The 21,235-nt window shown below is 36.5% G+C and overlaps 1 protein-coding gene across 24 annotated transcripts in view; it reads right to left on the bottom strand.

Annotated features, from left to right (window-relative positions):
- DLGAP2 (DLG associated protein 2) overlaps window positions 1–21,235 on the bottom strand; it is a 450,475-nt gene that overhangs the window by 101,992 nt on the left and 327,248 nt on the right. For 13 of the 24 annotated variants that reach the window (XM_021551158.2, XM_021551143.2, XM_031504438.2 and 10 more), the window contains one exon: window positions 2,409–2,474. The exons of 9 other annotated variants lie outside the window; for them this stretch is intronic. In XM_021551158.2, coding sequence (XP_021406833.2) covers window positions 2,409–2,474 — 66 coding nt within the window. The remainder of the gene's footprint in view (window positions 1–2,408; window positions 2,475–21,235) is intronic. 2 more of the 24 variants (XM_021551145.2, XM_077782387.1) reach the window with 1 other exon arrangement.

The following is a 21,235-nucleotide window of genomic DNA, read 5'->3' on the forward strand; positions in this document are numbered from 1 at the left end:
ATTATGGCATAGTCATTGGGTTATGTAAATACAGAAAAGAAACGAGCCCATTTCCATTGTTCAAGGATAAGAGTATCCACCCGGAACCATATTTCTCTGTTATGAATAATAAACTTTATACGTGTGCAACAGCAAGAAAAAGTTTAGACTGAGAAAGATCTGTTTTCAGTTTTTTCACTCATGTTATATATATATGTTATGCATACTGATTTGAACAGAAATCTTCATGTGATAGAGCACAACACTGTGGCAAACACAGAAAGACAATGTCCTATCCATCTCTAGAGGGATAGCACATTAGCACAGCTGTAACTGCAGAGCTTGTCTACACAAAATTTAACTATCACACAGCTTTTCTAAAAGTCTTCCCAATTTCAGTGATTCTCTCAAGGGGAGAAGGGGATAAGTTTTTACATTGTGTTTTTACATTATATATTTTTACATTACTCATCCTATCCAGTCCACTTTGACCACCTCCAGTTTGGTGATTAGTCCTGTCAGGATGACAGAATTTTATTCCGAAAATATTAAAGCCATCCACCTTTCCCCATGTATTACCTAGCAATCTTTGGTACTTTCAGAGGATTGCAATAAGAACAAAACTGAGGAGCAAGGACAGATTTTTCCTTGCTTTTGGAATATTTTTTTTCAGTCACTTGGCCATAAATAATTGAAATGTTGGAAAGCAGCTTAACTTCTTTGCAGTCTAGTTGTTATTTGTTGTTATTGCTGTTTTACTTTCCTGTTTCTTGTTTCTGACTAATCTCCCATCTTTCTAGTCACGGTTCTGGATGATTGGTCAGTTAGAATAGATCTTTGTGTTAATCTTTGATTACCTATTTCATAAGAGGGTCCTTGCTCCTATAGACACCTGACATTTAATATTATTGACTTGATATTATTATATCATTTACTCTGGCTCCAGAAATCCTCCAATTCTTTCTCAAACAAATGGGAAGAACAATGTTGATGTACTTCTAAAGCATTACTTATCTCACTCTTCATTAAGCTTCTAAAGTAGGCCAAACCTGCTATGTCCTAGAAAAGTCCATCATTCTTCATTGTCTCTAAAAGTCCCAAGATCTATAGTTCAGACATCTACATCTGAATTATTTTCCAACACTCAGATGAGATTAATTCTAACCCAGGGCATCTGAACTTCTTCCTGTGTGCTCTGAAATGGGACAGCAGGGTGAAAAAACTCCAAGTGTCCAAGAAGGCTGAGAGATTTGTTCATTTCAAAACTCCTCCATAGGATCCACTTGTGAGACTCCTAGGGAGCCTCATGTTAAATGATATCTTCCCTTTTACATCACTTTGATTAAGGCAGAAACTGACTGAGGGTTCTTCAATCTCTTCCTTTGGAATGTATCCTGTAGTTTTTTTTTTTTTTTCACTTGTTTTGGAATGTTAAGTGAATAAACAAGTCCAGTACAGATATTTTTATGTTGAGCATTTATGACACTCCATGATTTGAGTGCAACTTAGTGGCAACACTATTTGAATCCTCTTCTAAGAAATTGGCTAAACATAAGGACACAACCTATCTGAATTCATGCTCCTTGTTCTAACTGTTGGGTAGTTTTCCTTAACACAGGAACTATAATTTGTCTTCCTAGCAGTGGGTAATAACACAGTCAGGGCAAGAGTTTATAATATTCTTGTCAACTACAACAACGTGCTAGTAACAAAAAATAAACTGCTGCAATATATTAACATGAGCATATGCACAAAAAGAAAAATTACTTTACACTGACTTCTGAAATGTAAGTAAGCTCATGTTGAATAAAGTGAGCTTTAAGTAGCAAACACATAGAAACCACTTCCCATATTGCTTTTCTAAAAATAACCACATGAAGTAATTGCATATAAGTCAAAATTTTGACAGATTTCACATAAACCAGTGACAATCTCAGTATGAAATTCTAGTAACAGAAACTCAGTTTTTCACAATCAAAATGTATAAAACTGAAGCCAGTGGGACATTTTAGTACTAGCTTTGTAAGACAGAAGTATCAAGAATTCACTCTTGGGCTTTAAGAGTTTCTGATTTCTTGCTTCTGTTGTTTTTTCAAATTGAAAAGGTAACACTGAAAACTCTGTTTGCATTTAGGATGCTCTCTAAAGAGTAAGACAAAGAGAAAAAGACAAAAGAAGGAAGGTTGGCAACTTCCTTGAATACTTTCTTTTGAATTCTCAGTTGCCTGAGTGTTACTCAAATCTTATGATTTTCCTTAGCATTCTCTAACATTATATAGCAGGTGAGAAATGCCCAGAAGGATTTGACTGAGAGTTTTTTGGCCACTGTCACTGCCAGTGCCCCAGAGCAGCCTCCTGTGCCCCATCCCGCGGCTGCGCCCAGCCTGGGGTGCACAGCTGGTACCAAATTCTGAGAGATGTGTCTGTACCTAGCTCCTCCTCTGGCGTCCCTGGAAAACTGAAGCTCGACTTGAGCAGATCGCCACCCTCTTCTTCTGAAAAGACAGAAACAAAGTTGCTATTTAACAATTCTGATATTTTTCTACATCCAGACATAACTCTCCACTAGATTTTGAATCCACTCAGTGACACCTATTACCATTCAGGACTTCTGAAGCTGCTGAGTTGTTGTTATCTGCAGTATCTATCCCTTTACCAGTTTTTCAAGTTTTCTTCTGTTAATAATATTATTAATAATTATTATTTTAATTTTGCTAGACATTTTCAAATCACTAATATCACATAATATTAATAAATGCCTTTTTTGTAACATCTGTTACATTGTTCTTTCCAATTTTTCTTAGCCACGTTATTGACTTTTAGCCTTCATGTAATTATTCTAGAAGAATCCTTATTGTTGGTCCTCTGGTTGCACCCTAGTACTTGCCACACATGATTCTTAGGACACTTTTAGTACCTTTTATACAGAAACATTTCAATTCTGCCATTGTGAACTATGATAATGTTGTGATGATGACTTTTTCCTATCAATAACATTTAATTTTTTTCCAAAGATAACTTCTGTAATTCTGAAAGCGTATTTAAACTTGGATGATATGTATATGCTGCATGAATGCAGAAACCACCTGAATGGCACCAGAGTGCAGCTCTGAGCTACCCTGCTTATATCCTTTTCAGAGCTGCAGTTTGTTGCCTCTGCATCACCCTCTTGGCATGCTGGCATATAAACTAATTTTGGACCAGGCACTAGTCTAGATATTTCTGAGGTAATGGAAATGCAAATGGAAAAGTGGGCCAGTAATGATTCCATGAGATGCAAGATTTGCTTCAGAATATGTACATTATGATACAAAATATGTCATCAATATGTTTAATCTATTTACTCAATACTAAATTTTTAATGTTTTTTATGTTTTTCCCTGTTCTCCGTGTTTGCTGGTGTCTCAGGGGGGTGAGAATTGTTGAGTATACACAGCCTACCACTGTCCTCTTTCTTTCCATCTGTGTATGTTACAAGACACCCAAGAAGAACTGGGGAATAATGCAGTACCCCATATCCTCTCGGGATACATTCAACTAGCAGCATTTGAAAGAAACATAAAATCAGGTATTGTAGACTATGTTTTTCTGGTGCACAACCAAGGACCAATGACTTCCATATAACTCACAACAGTTCATGTTATCATACCCTCAGGCAGACAGTTCTGTAAGGTCAAGCCAACTCAGACTTTTCTTAGGAGTACCTCAATGAGATCAGCTGGGTTTTTTTGGTGTGGCGTACAGTAGACACACAGTTTTGCCTGCTTCAATGCTCCATTTAACAAACACATGCATTCTGCATATTTCTCTGTCTTGGTTACACTTTTTATTTGTACTCAAATTTTTTCCACATTATCACACAGCAAGCAAAATGAGTGAAAATACTCATGTGGATCTCCCAAGCAATTGTTCCAAGGTTTTGACAATTTCTAAGGTTAAGAATATCTAATTGATAACAATGAGTTGTATAGCACAGATACTGCATAGAAAATTAATTCCAATGATGTTAAGAATGTTGGATAAACTGAGCTGTCAAATAAACATCCTGTTTATAAAGTCAATTGCTAAATAAACTCAGTCTGCTAAAATACAGCCTACAAGAAATCTCAGTAAGTGATGGATGAAAAGTCATACTCAATTTAAAAAATGACTGGCATATGAATTTAAATTAAACTTCATTTGGAGAGGTAATGGACAACTCTAATTAAATAAAAGCACAAATTAGGCAGTTTCCATGGAGACTTTGCTCACGTGATCTGCCTATATTGTATAACTCATATGCTTGTCCTCTAATGTGGCTGCACAGGAATCAGTTATAAGTAATGAAACCTATAACAAAAATATTCAGAAGGATCCTTTACGTTCTTGTAAGTAGATCTTGTTGCTAACTTCAAAATAAAGAAGATATTTTTATATTTTTGAAAAAGATATTAATTGATTCCAAATGTCTATCATGCACATATATTCAGGAACACATACAGAATGAATGCATAACATTATTTTCCCTTGCAAGAAATCAGCATCATAAAACAAATCTGCCTAAAACTAGACTAAGATGCTGGGAGTAGGCTAGGTAAGACTAAACATTTGTTGGTGTGAAGTGTTTGAGGAAAAAGGAAAAAAAAAAATTCCAAAATTAAAAGGAAAGGTCGTGCAATGAGGTCTATAAGTCAGATTCTGACTTTGCCGTAAGCATTTCTGTGCAAATTTGGACAATCCACTTAATCTCTTTCTCTCTCAATTTCCCATTAGAATTAGGATTAAAATTAATTTCTTTCTTGTAGCTGTACTGCATTTGTTAATGTCAGTGAGCCTATTGTCTAGAAAAGCCTACAGAGAGCACAAAGAAATAAAATGTCCTTCCTGCAGAAAAGTTATATTCTGTTATAAATAGGGTCAATTGCACATACTTCAAAGGAACTTAGAATTCCTTTGTCATTCCCTTAGGTTCATGAATCTGTATGAGGGGTATGAGTAGGTTTTAGTGATTAGTTTACTTCCTAATTATGAGGACTTATTTATTTCTATTTTATTACTATATGTATTCACATCACTATTTCATTATTTCTATTTTTTTAAAAGGCTTTTATCATTTCAGCCATTGAAAATATTAATTTCTTGTGTTCTGCACTTATGAAGCATACATTAATCTAGAGTCTTGGTGACTCTTGCAATATTACACAGATAATTTTTGTAAGAGATTAAACTGTAGTCCAAACTCATATTATTCCTTCAGCAACAGACATATGTGACCACTGTTTCTTCAGCTTAAATTTTTCCTAGAAATTGCTATTTTTATTATTGACCATAAAACTGAAAGGCATGGCCTTCATTCATGAACACACAGCATTCATGAACACTTCGTATCTCATAGTGAAGGAGTCAGGCAGATTATCACAGCATCCTGGCTCATGCTGAAATGCAAGTGCCAGAGAATGAGTGCATTAATTTCATGCCATTCTCCTTCTCTATCTCATAGATGTACAGGGCCTCAGCTTGCTCTTTGCTACCTACTGGTAGGATAATCTACACCAGTGGGCAAAGAAGAAAGCTGTGTTTTTAGCATGGAATGCTTCAATGAGCGATGAATTGCAAACAAAGAGATTCTGAAAATAGGATGATTTACAATATAAGTTTTTAAACAATATATGGAACACAACTCACACACAAGGGACACATATCAATATACAAACTACTGTATCACAAACAGGTTGAAATAGAAAACAAGACTCTTGCTCTGAACCTGACACTAAAATATAGTAGGAAAATTCTTCACTCTCAATAGGGCTCAAAAACATTGACAAAAAATGAAATCTCTAAAAATGCAGAGAAATTTGCTTCTTTGAAAGCTCAGTGTATAGTAAAATGATGCTGTGATCTGTCTAAGTAGGAGAGCAAAAACTAACACTTACATGTACTATCTCATTTTCCTTTTTAAATATGTGAGGTATCTGTCATTCACTCCAGTTCAACACTGCACAAATGACACTCAAAGCTGTGATAGGAACTTGTCACAGCTGAAGTTCTCCAGACTTAAGCTTGGAAACGTCAGCAGATATTGCTGAGTTGGAACCAGCTTGACACATCCAGACGGCTCATTCAACCCTGAAGCTACTGCATGTACAGTGGGAAATGACACAGACCAGTGTCAAGATCAAGTTGGTGTGGCACAGCTTTTGCCCCCAATACAGGCTGGATGTCTGTCAGGAGCGTGGCCTGGCTTGTGCTGTTCCATACTCTGCTAAGGATATGTTCTCTAGGGAAGCACTGCTTGGCATGGGCCAAATCTGGTCAAGGGTGTCTGCTGTGACAGGGATGAATACCCACTTTGTCCACTCTTCAAATTTTGTCATCTCAGCTTTAACCTCTGTCTACTCTCTGAACCTGATCTATCAGTCTAAATTCTTTCTTCACCTGCAAAATCTTGCTTCCTTGTTGGACTTAATTTTTCATGCATTCCTTCTTCTCTTAGTAACCAGGCAAGCTGTTTCCATCTCCTAAATTGTACTTCTTTTATAATCTATCCATCCACAAAATAGGTCTCAGTGTCACTGGACTTGTTGCTCACATACTTTAAAAGGTTCACCTCAGCAAGACTTATAATCAATTAACTTCCTTCTCCATCACAATATAAAAGTGAGACTGAACTAGAACCGATACTGAACTTAGTTCATAGGATTTTGATTTATTTATTACTGGCCTGCTCTGGACCTAACATCAGTTTTTTTCATTGTGTGATTTCTTTCAGCTTGCAAGCACCTGCAAGCTGAGAAAGCAAAATCACCTCTCCCAGACTAGGGAAACTTAAAGATCTAGAAGAGAAATCTCCTGTACCTCAAGTCCTGCTATACTATCAAAGTATTTCTTACAGGTGGCCTTTCACCCTGGCCAAAAGACATCCCCAGACTGATCAGTGTATGTCATGAGAAGAGAGAAGGGAAACTGCCAAATGTCTGCATGCCTGGGAGATGTTATGGACTCTTCACCCCTCCTGACAGCTAATTGGATTGATTTGGACCTTCCCCAGCAGGCAAAAAAACTTCTAGAAAACCTATTCCTTTCCTCACCAATTTCTCCAGAAGTTACATCCAATCTTTATCACATCCATAAAGCAAACCAGGCATGGTGAAGGCTCCTTCTCTGGCCATGAGGCCAACTAGCATGCTCTAGCCACATCTTCAAGAACAGGTTGGATCCATCCAAACTGTGATGGCAGATGATCCTTGTCTATACTAATTCCCTAGTAAGGCCTGGGAATTATTTGGGACAGAAAATCAGTTGGTCAAGTGTAAAACTAAGACAGGGACCTGTCTGAGCAGCATTACAAGTAATCAAATTCCTGTTTGTTGGGCATTGTCCTGGCACTGTTTAATTTACTACAGATGTAGCCCAGGTGGCAGTATTGTCAAATACAATATTCTCATGCATTGTTCTCATAGCATGTTGATAAGCAACAAATACACAGAAGGACAGCACATTTAGGGTTATTGAGGTTTTCCTTTGCAAGAGGCCTGAGTGAAAAGTATTAACAGTAAGAGGAAGTATTTTTTAAATTAAGTTGCTTTTCCTTTTCTAATTACAGCCTCCTTTTTCTTATTCTTAGTTTTCACACACACATGCAGACACACACACACAACACACACACACACACAGAGAAATGTTCCTGATGAATTCAGCAAAGATCTTTTAATTCCAGTATGCTGGCTCAAGCACTGGCCCAAAAGGATATTGCTAGAAACAGGGCAAATACATAGATTGCCTAAAATACCTTTCCAACTTCCTGCAACCAGCACTTAAGGGACTTCCTGAGACAGAACTTTAATCTAGACCATCATTTTTAATAGCCACCGATGGGTCTATCCTCTATGGATTTATCTAATCTTCTCTGAGCCCATTTATACTGATAGCTTCTACTGCATCCTGTGCCAATGCACCTCACAATCTAATTATGCTGTATTTGAAAAAGAATTTCCTTTTTGTTTGTTTATCAGGATGCCTGATAATTAAATTAGGTGCCTCTAGTTCTTTGGTTGTGAAAAATAATGGATCATTGAGCCCTACTCACTATGTCTATATAATTTATAATTGTGTAGACCATATCCCTCCCTTAGTCCTCCATTTTCCAAACCAAAGAATCAATCTGTTCAGTATTTTATTATGGCAAAGCTATTCTAAAACTTTCATTATTGTTTTCACTGTTCTCTTTGCATTTTTGTTTCTCTGCCATATCATTTTCAGATGCAGCAGCATTGTTTGTTTGTTTGTTTTTACTGTGGTGTGGTTCTCTGCTTTTATTTTTTCCTTCTATTTTATATTTTAATATTTTCATCTGCCCTTTTTATAACTTAGAGAATTCATTAGTCATATTAAGTTGTGCCCAAGAGAGACAATTTGTTTGGTTTTCCAAACACAAACATACTTCTCTTATATATTACACTAATAAATATTGAAGAATCCCAGCCTTTTACTGAGCTCAGATTACTGCACAAAAACAAACCACCCTTCCCACCCCCTGAAAATCAGGACTGAGGAATTCCTGTTCTCTTCCTGGTTCTCTTCCTTTCATCCTGCCTTTCCACTTTTATATAGTATAGTTCCACACAGCAGGACTATGAAATCAGGCATCAGTTTTTGGAGGCACACAGCCTCAGGGAGAGGAAGCTGGCTATGCCCCCCAGATCTTATAATGGAAAAAGAATGAAATAAAATATATTTCAGGGGACCACAGAAGCTGTCAGGGATCATCTTGGTCTTGGCACACTAACTCCTAACTCTCAGCATTTGGCAGCTGAAAATCATCCACAAAACACAGGTTGCCTTAGTAATATTGTGGTAATCACTCACTTTGGTGATTACCACAATATTACTAAGGCTTTGGTTCCCTCCAGCAGCCTCTCCTGAGCCAGCCAGGGTAATTTTGCTCCTCGGAAGTCTTTCTGAGCTTCCTTATCCCTTTTACCCCAAAGATCTGCAAGTTCCTCTTCCCTTCCGCACTTAAAGCAATAAATGCAAAAATGTGTCAGATGATGCTGCGAAGTCTTAGAGTTACTTTTCAGTCATTCTAACACTTAAATGAATAATTCAGTTAAATAACTCTATATTTTCATATCAAAATTAACAAGTGACTGCGAGCAAAAAAAAAAAGAATAACTCAGTGATAAGACATTGTATTCAAACTCAGCTCTGTGTGACGTGCTTCAAACAGTCTATGAAATTCCTAAAAGTTCTTCCTGGATTTTTCATGGCTGAATGACTACATCAAGTCCTGAAAAAGCTACTTACTCTTTATTGTTTTTCAGGATCTGTGACAAGAATCCCAAATATTCTATAATAAAAAGTGGGAATATTAAAAAATATAGTATCTCATTATTGTGAATTATAACCCACATCCTGTGAAGCCAGTAGTTCTGGATACACCAGAAAAATCTTTAGTTCTCCCTACAACTCTTCAGAATCCATTATGTTTCTTTACTCAGGTAAACTGCAACAATTGCCTTTGATACACTTTCATCTTCCATCCACTGTGCCAGCTCTTGGAAGGGCTCCCAGCTACCTCAGTACCTTCCAGCTACTGTGGACAATTAAGGAGGTCCAAGAAGTCTATCTTGGAGCTTGGCAGAGAGGAAAAATAGAAAATGCACATCAGGAACACAGAAGGATTTTGCACACCTGTGAAGGCTTAACTATCCTGTCAGAGAAGTAAAATGCTCACCAAGTCTATTAAAATACATGCAGAAATTATGTGGAAACATACTTAAGAGAGTCAAAAGTGAGGAAGAATGCCAGAGCAAAGTGTAGTACAGTCCAGTAGAGAGAGAAGAGTGTACAAGTCAGAAAACTTGACTTACATCTCTCCTAAAAATACATAAAAATTGTCCCTGAATTGCACTGGTTTGTGAGGTTTTCAGGTTAAAACTAGATATTCTCACACTATATTTTGCTTTATTCTTTAGTAAAAACCACAACCAGATATACAGCAACTATTACTAGTAGGTCATGGCATTCTGATTTTACAGATTCATTTTATGGTGGGGCAAAAGGTCTGAGCAATGTCCCTGTCTTTCAAATGTTCAATAAATAAGATATTTTAACATTAGAGAACAATTCCAATTGTTCCACTGATCTACCATGGTACAAGACATTTAGAATGGAAAACCTTTGACCCCAATGGGATGTGAGGGCAAAGTCAGCAGTTCCACTGAAAACTAAAGTTAGCTATTAGTATCTGCAGCTGTGAAATCCCTCAATGAGGCTTTTGACATTAGATGATGAAGCTCTCTATAACTGGAGACAGGATGTGCATGTGTTTTTCTCTATGTGCAAGGTTAAAAGAGAGCAGAGGGAGGGCTCAAATATATTAATTCCTATATAAGAAAATTTTGGTGAGGATTTCTGTGAACACTTAAATGCTGTGGTGGTAAGACTGACAGCTGGTGGGGTTTTTTATTTAGCAAATATGATTACATATTATATAATGTGCAGCTTCCTTTTGGCAATTTAAGCAGATATGAAATGCAGTACCTAAAAACGAGCCCTTTTTCTCTCAAAAATAGCAATAACCAGGACAAGTTTTCTTCCTAGAAAGAATCATGGGTCTGGAGCAGCTGTAGCAGGCAAAGACTGATGAATCAGGATGCCTCATTTCTTTGCCCTGTGTTTTTATCATCCTGTGAGTGCTGCTGAAGTTATGCTCAGTGGCTCAGATTTAATGCATTTTCCAGAAATTGGTTATTAGTTCCTCTCCCACCAACCCTATGCAATTGCAATGTGAGGCTTGCACTGTCATCTTCCTTTCATCTCTCTCATCTTTCCCTTGTCCTGTATCCCTCTTTTTTTCCATCTCCTTCATAGATATGCTTTATTTTTTTCTTCTTTTTTCCTTTTAATTCTTCCTCCTTAGTCTTTCTTATAGTTTTAAAAATTATCTTCTTCCATGCACAGTCCTAATACTCTTGAGGAGTATTAGGACTGTAATATGGCACAGGTTGAAGGTCACCTGAAGACTTTGTGCATGATGCATGTATAACCCCAACTATGTGCTTTACTGAGTTATTTGTAACACCATGTCTTTAATGGGGCACCACAAATATTTAGAAAAACCAAAGAAATTTTCCTAATTCCCATAGCAATTTTCAGCTACAAATTTAAAATCACATCTTAGAAATAACTTCAAGTTAATAAAATTGTTGAGTGATAATCTAAAATGAAAGAAACATCTATATTTTCAAATTAATTTCATACAGTTTTATCCTTTTTCATGAGTTAAAAGAGATGTCAGGCAGCACATCTTCAAGGCAGAAAAACAAAACTTCTAAAAAAGTCAAAATAGGTTGCTTCAACAATTGAAAATCTCTTTTTTCCCCCCTACATTTTTATTTTAAGAATGAATTTGTTTGGAACTGACTCATAAACAGTTTCAGTTTCAGCAAAGTTGTGCTTTACAAAGAAAAGGGTTTTGCCAACTACCTCACCACAGAGAGCTTTCTCACTAATGCATTTGTTTAACACTCTGCACAGTGGGTGCAACCCTCCTTGGGTCCTCTCTTGCTCTAGAAATTGTGTAATATATAGCAGATATTTCTGATTGTTTAGGATACACAGACACACTGACTCATTACATTTTAAAACCAATTACAATGTGCCTGAGGTGAACCTTTCTGTTTGTTGGTTGTGACATTCAATTACAACCTGTGCAGCTGCTGGGTTATTTGGATTTTCCCTATGACACAAACAGAAACGAAGTTGAAGGAGAATCAATTCTTTGTGTGGCCAGTGAAAATGGAAAGCAAAATGGTAAGGTGTCCATTTTGGGAGGGGCAGAATCAATAGTTAGGATGTTGCAAAAGTTATACAGGTGCTTGGCCAGCTCCTAATCTTAAAGTTCACTGTACTGATCTCATCAAAATAAACAAATTTTTCATTTACTTTCCCAAGGACAGGCTTTTCACTGAAGCACCTGGGGAGCCTGGGCACCTTTGTCTTCCTCCCCTTGGTGGGGAGGAGTGAGAACCTCTAGACTGATCTCCATCCAGCCCATTTCTCTAGGGACTAAGGAAAGTGCTAGGTTGCCAGGCTCATCCAAACCTCAAATGAGGGCCTAAAGCAAAATGACATTAAGCCAGACTGACATGATTACTTAAAAAGGAACTGAGAAACTGAACACAAATATTTGCTCTTATCAAAGGTGCTATTTGTTCAGGTCACCTCACTAGCTGTCGTTATGTTTGTAGCTGTTATGCTGGCAGAGGTACAACCTACATTTCTTCCACACTTAAGTGCTGCTAATCCTACTTGAGCCACAAAGTAAAATAGTTCCCAGACCTTGTTCTCTACAAGGATTTGTCTTTGAGGTCTGTGTGTGTGGGCAAATACCCACGCAGAGCCAAGGTCACTGACATTATGCACATAGACTCTTTCTACTCCCATGTCTGCCAGTCACTAAAGGTGCTTTGCACAGATGTTCACCTGGCCTTTTCCTGCCCTGGCAATGATACATGGTTAGGAGTACATCCAGCTTGCTCTTTGGAAGAAGTTACACAACTGAAAAATTTAACAACAACAAAAAAAGGTTTAATAATGTTAGCTTAGATATTTGATCAGATTTATCTGGTTTAATGTGTTTAAGAATATCAGCTCTGCTGTAGTAACCATCCATCTGCCTGTAAGGTAAGTCAGACCAGTTAAACCGTAGCCTGTAAGGTAAAAGTACCTGGAGTTAGATCATATCTGCCAATAGTATTGTGTAAAGAAGTTTAGTTACCAAGAGTCAGCACACATATGGTGACTTAATAAACTACTGCAACACACTAGTGTGGCAGGACCCTCAATGTGATCTGTCCATCACAGACAGAAATATATAGGAAACTAATACATCATTCAATTTACAGTTACATTTGGGCTGTTTCAGTACCTTGAACGCAGTATCTTCTAATTGCAAGCCACTTTTACCACAATCTTACTCCAGCAGGTGCTTGGGACACCCATAAACATTTGCTGGGATGTTACACACAGTGATCCAGTATTTCAGCCATGACTGCATTTTCAAGGGAAGGAGGAGAAAGGCTTGTATCAGGGTCTTCAAGCTCACATTACAAATGGAAATCAAATGATTACTGTTCGACTCATTTTGCTTCTCCATATCCTTGTTTATTCAAGGCCATAAATAGGGGCACCAGAAAGACCAGAAGCCTAATATGGAATCTTGAGACTTTAATTTCTGATGCAATGCTCAAATCCAGCCCAGGCTGGTAGTGACAAACTCATTGGCTGAAAACGAATCAGCGAATTCTGTGAATTCCCACAAGAGAGGCATGCCATCATGACAAAACTTTTATCTCTTCTCTGTTGTCTCAGAATGAAAGGGCAAGAGGAATAAAATAACCTGTCAGCTTCTTACCCCATCAGAGTCAAGTCACATCAGCAAGACAATACTAGGAATCTTGCTTCCAAGTACCCAATATTCACCCATGCAACTGGATGTAGTTCCTATGCTGTCATTCTAGTAGCTCTTAAGGACACTTGCAAATTTAAAGGATGCAAATATGGTTTTGTTCTATGGAAATCCATGAATAAGGCCTCTACGATTTTAGTAATTTGGTTTCTCGGTAATGGGATTTAAAATGAGTTTAAATCAGTGCTTAATTTCTGCTCTTTCAGGACAATGGCAGTGATTAGTAGTAATGTTTGACTTCCACTTCCATTTTTTTAATGCAGCTGTAATACTGTCTGCAATTGGCTGCTGCTTTAATGATTACTAATGACTTTATTTTGAAAGTAATATTACTTTTTGTATTCATTCTCCAGCCTCTGAAAAAAAAGATAATTTGAGTCAAATTATGCAGTCTCTGCATACAAGACCTTCCATTGGTTTAACTTTATTTGGAGTCAGTCCAAAGGAGAATGGCACTGAAAGCACACCATGTATTTACAGGTGGCAGAAAGAATATGTAAGTGGCAGCTAAAAATAAATAACCAAAATGATGCCATACTGACAAGAAACATCTATCAATTACTTTCTAGGCATCAGTGCCAGCACTGAAAGCATTTAATGGGTTAAATTTCACTGTTGCACCCACAGTTCTTATATGTAGAATAATCTCCCATCACATCCATGCAGACAATCACCTATGGCAGCACTGATGGCAGTGCTCTGTTCAGCCTCTTAATTCAAACATAACCTTTGAGCATGCCATATTTATTTTTAATCCCTTTCTTTTGGATTTCCTGAGGAATTTTTCTTGACTCATTCCTTGATGGATAAATTAATTTTTGGTTAAGACCATTGTTGGTGGTTTTGTTCTTGTTATTCTTTCTTTTTTCACTTATTATTCCTGTTATTAGAAAATATTAACTCCTTGAGGCATAAATTTCTTTGCAAGAATGTATCAATTTTAATGAAGGTTTCCTCTTCCAGTCAAAGAGAGAAGGAAATCTTGGAAGAACTTGCTAATTTTGACATTGATTCAGCATAGAAGAAGCAGCAGTCAGCTGTTACTTTATCTAGGTCAGATTTGTTAGAAAACAAGTTCCTCACTTTGATCAAGCACTCAAAGTGTGTTCTTGACTTGATATTTTCTAAGGTTTTATTGGACCTATTTAAACTAATTTAAATGGTTAAATGTTTGCTAAGACAGACGGAGGATGAGTCACCATACCAAAAACCAAGTAATGTCAAGTAGAATCAAAAAAGCAGAAAAACATGTTTGAGTTTCTCATATTGGTACAAGTGGTCATACACCTCTTCAGCCACTCATTAAAAAAATAGGAGAAAGGAAAAAGCAATCATAAATGTTTCAGTTTCTGCTGGGTCTGTTTGGGATGAGGCTTGCTTTCTTCATGTCAGCCTAATGAAAGAGAAAGAGGAAGGATGTTTGTGGTTATGGCAATAACCACAATATGTGGTTATGGATTTGTCTTCTAAGTCATCACTATGGTTGCTGAGCCCCTTTTTCTAAGGAATGGCCACACACCTGCTTATGGGAAGTAGTGAATTAATCCTCTGTTTGGTTCCATGTGCAGCTCTTACTTTCTTTATTAACTGTCATTGTCTTCTGCCATGTGTCTTTTCACCTTCCTTCCATTTTCTCCCTATCTCGTGGAGAGTGAATGAGGAAGAAGTAGTGTGGGCATTTGGCTGCTAGCTGAGGTCAGCCCACGACCCAGTTTTGCTGTCGTCCTGAAAACTTGCAATACTGACAAGTCCTGTGATAATGAAAAACTCTTTTCTGTTTAATTCTCCAAATAAAACCAGTATCTTCCATACTTCATTTGAAATTACTAACATTTGTACTAACCAAATGTCTGACTTCGTGAACAGTTGGACTTGATGAACTTAGAAGCCCTTTCCAACATTAATTATTGTATTTTGCAGCTCATTCCAAAAAAGAGAGGCAAAAGGGTTTTTCCCCCCGACAGAATTTCTTTTAAAGTTTTTGGATTTATGAACAAAAGGGGAATTATCAATGACAAAAATTTACTGCCTTTGAAAAATATAGAACATTACATATTTTGTTGAAATGCTTTCACTGATACAAAATTCCATGATGTTATGCTCAAATACCCTCTACCCCTCCCCACCCCACCCTGAATTTTGCTACCTCATTGAAGCAGTGAAAGCAGTGCCTCCTCTGCTGTGCTCACTCCAGTAGTTTTCCATCTCCTACATGCTAATGTGTGCTTATCCATCTTCAGCCCTCTGTTCTCACACCATAAACACACTTGCTCAAGATCATATGCCTTATTAAGAATCATTACAGCACAAGAAACTTTAATCTAGCTAGAAATCACCTGTTGCTAAGCAATAGCAGCTCAGGCCTTCGCCACCAAGAATAGACACTGGGTGCTGGTAAAAACTTCACTGAAGCCTGAGCAACGGCAGCCTTGTTGCCATCAGTGCTGGAGCTAAACACATCAGCCCATCTGCTGAACTAATTAAGGGAAATCACACTTGATGGCAGGATAGATATGTCCATGGATAATGTTGTCCAGAGCAGCATGATAGGGTTTCCTTCACAATTCATTAAGTTATACTACTCATGTTCTGGACACATGGACTCAGCCCTGGGTAGACCCAGGGGACTCTAAAATATCCCTAGCTGTTCTCTTATGTTTAGTTTCTCAACTGGCAACAGCTTTCTTCTCAGAACTCCAATCAAAAGTTGTAAATAACAAGAAAAACTCCATTAAAATAACTCCCAGAGAACTAGCATGATATCTGTAAATTGCTGCTCAATCTGTCCCATAGTAATTTCTCCTTTTATTTGTTCATCTTGAAATTAAAGATTATAAATACTATTCTCCTAAATTTACAAAATCTCATTGCTGCATTGCTCAGCTCATGGTTTCCTAATGCTACAATGCTAGATTAAACATATAAGTAATGAAATAAGTAATTAATATTAAATTATTATGGTTATTCCTAGTAATATAATAGTATTAATATTTCTAATACTTATTAGAAGAATTGTTTAACTGAAAATAGTTCACAAGTAATGTCCACAATCTGGGACAGCAAAGGCCTCCAATGGAAGTTAGGACACCTGGAAATTTCAGCCATAGAATTTTTCATCCTGATCTTTTATTTTTTTTAAGAACACTAGTGCCTTCAGGGATGAAAAATGCAACATAATAAAAGCAACAAAGAAACAAATTTTTGGGTGCCCTAGGTAGGAGGATGCAGATGTCTCTTGCTTAGGTCATGATTCATGTAACTGGCAAAAAAATATTGTGACAATATACACGTAAGACTTCTGAAAACAGACTTTCTAATATACCACTATAGTAAATAAATAATACTAACAATAGTAAAAAGATGGATATTCAAATGGAGTGGAAACTTAGGACTGCACTGTCAGTATATATTGAATTTAAAAAGCATCATTAATTGGCATCTATATGTATTTCCATTTACAGGTATCAGATTTCCCCTGGGGATGCATCTAAGACTATACAGAACATATGAAAGTATGAGTAAAAGTAATTTCAATGTTTCAGCCTATACCTTATAAAAATTCGGTAGGTTTTTTTATTCTGCTCTTTAAATTATGTCATGCATTATAAACTCTGTGAAAGATTTAAAAGTATACACTGGTGCTTCCTTTGTTTGTGTCCACTCTTCTTGCCTTTTTTCTATCCATTTGAATATAATTAGGAGGAATATGATACATCTATAGAAAGGACAACATCAAGCTGAAAAATAAAATTTCCTTATATAATGATTCATCAGATAATCAGACATAAGTTTTATAGGTATAGTAGTAGAAACCTACTGCCTGCTTGTCAAGTGCAAACTGGAAAAATCTTTACCTAGTATACTAAGCAGGAGTTTATAAAGGATTACTAGTATTTTTCCTATCTGAAATGTTGAAGACATCACATTGTGGGTTATATTTGACTTTCTGATCCTAACAGCATTTCTCACAATTAATATTTTTTCTGTCTTTCCCACTACTAGTCCAAACATTTTTAGCCAACAATATATTTCTTCTATTGTTTACAAATCATACTAATACATGATTTTTTTTCCAATTTTCTCCTTTTTCCATGGACATGAAGTCAAAAAGTAGAGACAGAAGATAATTGTAAAAATCCTTCAGGATCCTAACTATATGTTCAGCCTTCTTTTATTGCTGGGATTTCACTTCCTGCACCACCTCTCTAATTTCCTTCTTCAATAATTTTTTAACATCATTTTTTTTTTTCTTATGGCTCCAGATTATTCTTGGTGCTTTCCATATGAAGTTGTTTTTTTTTTTTTTTTCACTGTGTACCCAAAACTCACCTCTACATGAAATAATAGGCTCTATTATAGTCTTGTATGTCTCAAGCTCAGCTTTTCTTCGTATTTCAAAGCTGTCAATTATCTGCTGAGAAAAGCAACAGGCATTTTTACTTTGTACTTGTGCTTTTCCTTAATTAATTTTCTTATTAAATTTCAAGTAATTAAAATTCTCTGGCATTTAAAGTGCATTTTTTATATCAGAGATTATTTATCTAAACATGTTTGAGATTTTGTCATGCACTATCAATGCTGCATTTCTTTCTTTCCATTAATCTTACAGCTATTTATTTCATCATTTGGAGTCTCCTATAACAAGATGTATCAATATCCCCTAAAATTCACTATGTTTATTACAACCACTGCTTATGCATATACCACAGGTGAGAAAAATGTTTATACTTCTGATTTGTTGAAGTCGGTGAAGGCCAACATTTGTTTGAAATGTCTTTAAAAAATATAACATAGTAGGTAAAAGATAGTTCACGAGCAGATAAGTAAGAGACTTCATACCAGTCAAGCACTTCCAAAAAGAAAAGCCTTTGTGGGAAAACTGAAAGAAATCTTGTTAACATAAATGCTACCCAGAAAATATCCAGCATTTTCTGGCTCCTGTTCCTTGGAGTCAAGACATTTTATGAAGATATTTTGATCACAACAAGGCTTCACCATAGCTCAGCAATGGAAATAAATTCATTCTCCCTTGGAACACTTCCTCTGTTCTCTAGGAGCATGGCTGCAGCCCAGAGACCTGCCTGAGCAGAATTTTTAGCTTAGAGACAGTCTTGTCATAGGAAGTGCCCAGTATGGTAGCATTTTTCTAGCTGACAAATTCAAAATTTAGTGGGTTTTAATTGAACTAGAGTTTAAAATAATTACAATATCCTTCATGAAGTGAAATTTATTCCTAGGTGCAGTTACAGCTTTTTTATCTCAAAAAAATGTATTGGAAAGAAATAAAAAGGAAGGAAAAGCACCTCCTGAGAAAAAAACCCAAACAAACAAACCAGATTTTGTCTGAAAGGAAACAGAAAGGTGTATAAGTAGAAAAGGAAATTAGAGAATAATGCTGAATACAAGTAAGGAGGTATTTTATAAGGAGCTAATACAAGTCTAGCTAATTCCTAGGTTGATAATGCACAGAATCTGATGACTGGCAACTTGGCATTTGCATGGGCTATAGGTTTATCTCTTCACTCTAAATTTCTCCATTATTTTTAAATTTCAGGTATCTTTCAGCATCACCTTTATACCTGGTATATAAAATCCCACTTTTGGTCAAAATGAACCTGTCATTTTTTAAATTGCCAGTAGCCTTTTCTTGTTGAATTAATGTGAATTTTGGTGAGTCTCTGTGGGTTCCAAAGTGCTAACACTCACTTTTTGTTTTTCTCCTTTTAATCATTAGAAATAAAAATACAATTTAGTTTATTACATGGCTGGAGTCCTGAAAATTCTGTCTTCAAGTGCCAAATGTCTTTCTTTGTCTAGGCAAAGCCAACCTTGTGAGAAAAACAAAACAAAACAAAGTCCATAAAGCAGCTTTTCAAAATGCAAAAATTTGCTTGTTGTTTTCCAACTAAAAAACCCATGGAAAAATATATTATGAAGATCATATTGTGCATTAGAAATTACTCACTAGGCAAATTATAGGTCTTTTCCCTTGTTGCATTCTTAGATTCCAGAGCAGTTTTCAGAGTACCCCTAAATCTGAATGACTATTTTCTTGGAGCCTGTTTCTGCTATAACAAAATGCTTACATCCAACTTTTTGTCACTGTGCATCAAAATTAAAATCTAAACTTTTTTATTCATTTCTCTTCTTCTCATTTCCCTACTAGTCTGGCATTTTTATTGATAACTCTTCATGATTCATACAGACTGCACTTTACTAGCAAACCTGGAACTTATCTTTTGCCTTGCTGATCACTGTTTGACCATCTCCTTTTTTACTTTTCTAAAGGTGGTATGTTTGCAGTACATATCATCTCCGTGCTGTGCAAAAATTATGAGATGCCAGACTTGGCATGTTAGCTCTCTATGGTTAACAGTAACATGAGCAAGTCAAAGTCTCACAGGAAAAGTAATAATAATAAAATCCTTGTGATAAAAATGCCTTTGTTCATGATGAGTAGTTCCTTCCTTCCTAAAAACAAATATGAATTGATGACAATGACCAAAAGGAAAGGAAAGGAAAGGATCCATTGAAAGAATGGACAGGAGTCAAACACAACAAAGTCTGAGTCTGAAACACATAGAAAATGTTAAGGCTCAAGTTATGCATGGCTGAGAAATCAGAAAGCTGCAAGAAATATTCTCAATTTTTTTTTTTCCCAGCCCATGGGCTGTTGATTCTGCACCAGAAAGTCACAGAAAAAAAATTAACTTTTATCAGGCAAAAATGAAGGGGGGATTCACATTTTTGAAAAGGAAATCACCTGTTTACAAATAGTCAGAGAGTGGAAAAAGTTACACAATTCCCTTGTCAAAGATTTTACTTTCACAGAACTGCATTTGAGCATGCAGAAAGAGAACATCTGAAATGTTGAAGAATTAATGAAAGGAAAAACAATATATATAAATTGTGAAGCATTGCTCTTACAGGTGAATGTCAAGAGGATAAAAGGTTAAGTAGCAACAGGATGCAGTTTGCTGAATTAAGTGCCTGCATGCCAAGGTTAAGAATAAAGTGATATTTTTGCCTTAACTTTTCTCTGCAGGTCTGTGCTGTCCTTTCTGCTCTTAGACCATAATGGAAATTTTGACCTTTCAAATCCTTTTCCCTAAATTTCTTGTGATAAATATTTCATTTAATACACAAAATGGAATTCAATATCCTATTTTCAATTTTCAAGAGACAAGTTAGTACCATTGGCCATGATTTCCAGTGCATGTTGAGGCTCTCATGCCCTGGCCTTTCAAAGATGAATTAAAATTCACAATTACAGTTAACTTTCTGAAAAAAAAAAAAAAAAAGAAAAAAGAAAAACTGTAAAGGAATGGTGAAGTGGCAGCATCTGGGATCTGGGCAAATGGGAGAAAACTGTGAATAAGGAATTTGTGAGTCTTAATTATTGGTTTTGCTGCTGGTTTGATTTGAAACCTTGGGCAAGAGGCAGTCTTTCTGCCTCAGCTATTCAATCTCTGTAATGCAAAATACAGCTGTACTCTTCAAAGACAGCTCGTGAATTTCTATTTCTGAGTTTATTCAGGTCTTCCTTGCCAAAGTGGCTGCAATGGGCCCACTGAAAGCAGTGCTGAGATGGAGTGGAATGAGGAACGCTCATGGAAGGGCTGCGTGTCCATTCACCTGCTCACTGCAGCTGCTTGTTGCCTGTGTGGCTCCATGGCATCAGCTGCTCCCACAGACTGAGACATTTCAACATTTCATTTTCCTTACACATCCCCTGGTCTCTGCCCCTCTCTGGTTTGCAATCTCATCACTATAATGATTAAAAATATTATGGTTATAAACTATAAT

Source organism: Lonchura striata, chromosome 3, assembly GCF_046129695.1.
Source record: "Lonchura striata isolate bLonStr1 chromosome 3, bLonStr1.mat, whole genome shotgun sequence".
NCBI lineage: Eukaryota > Metazoa > Chordata > Aves > Passeriformes > Estrildidae > Lonchura > Lonchura striata.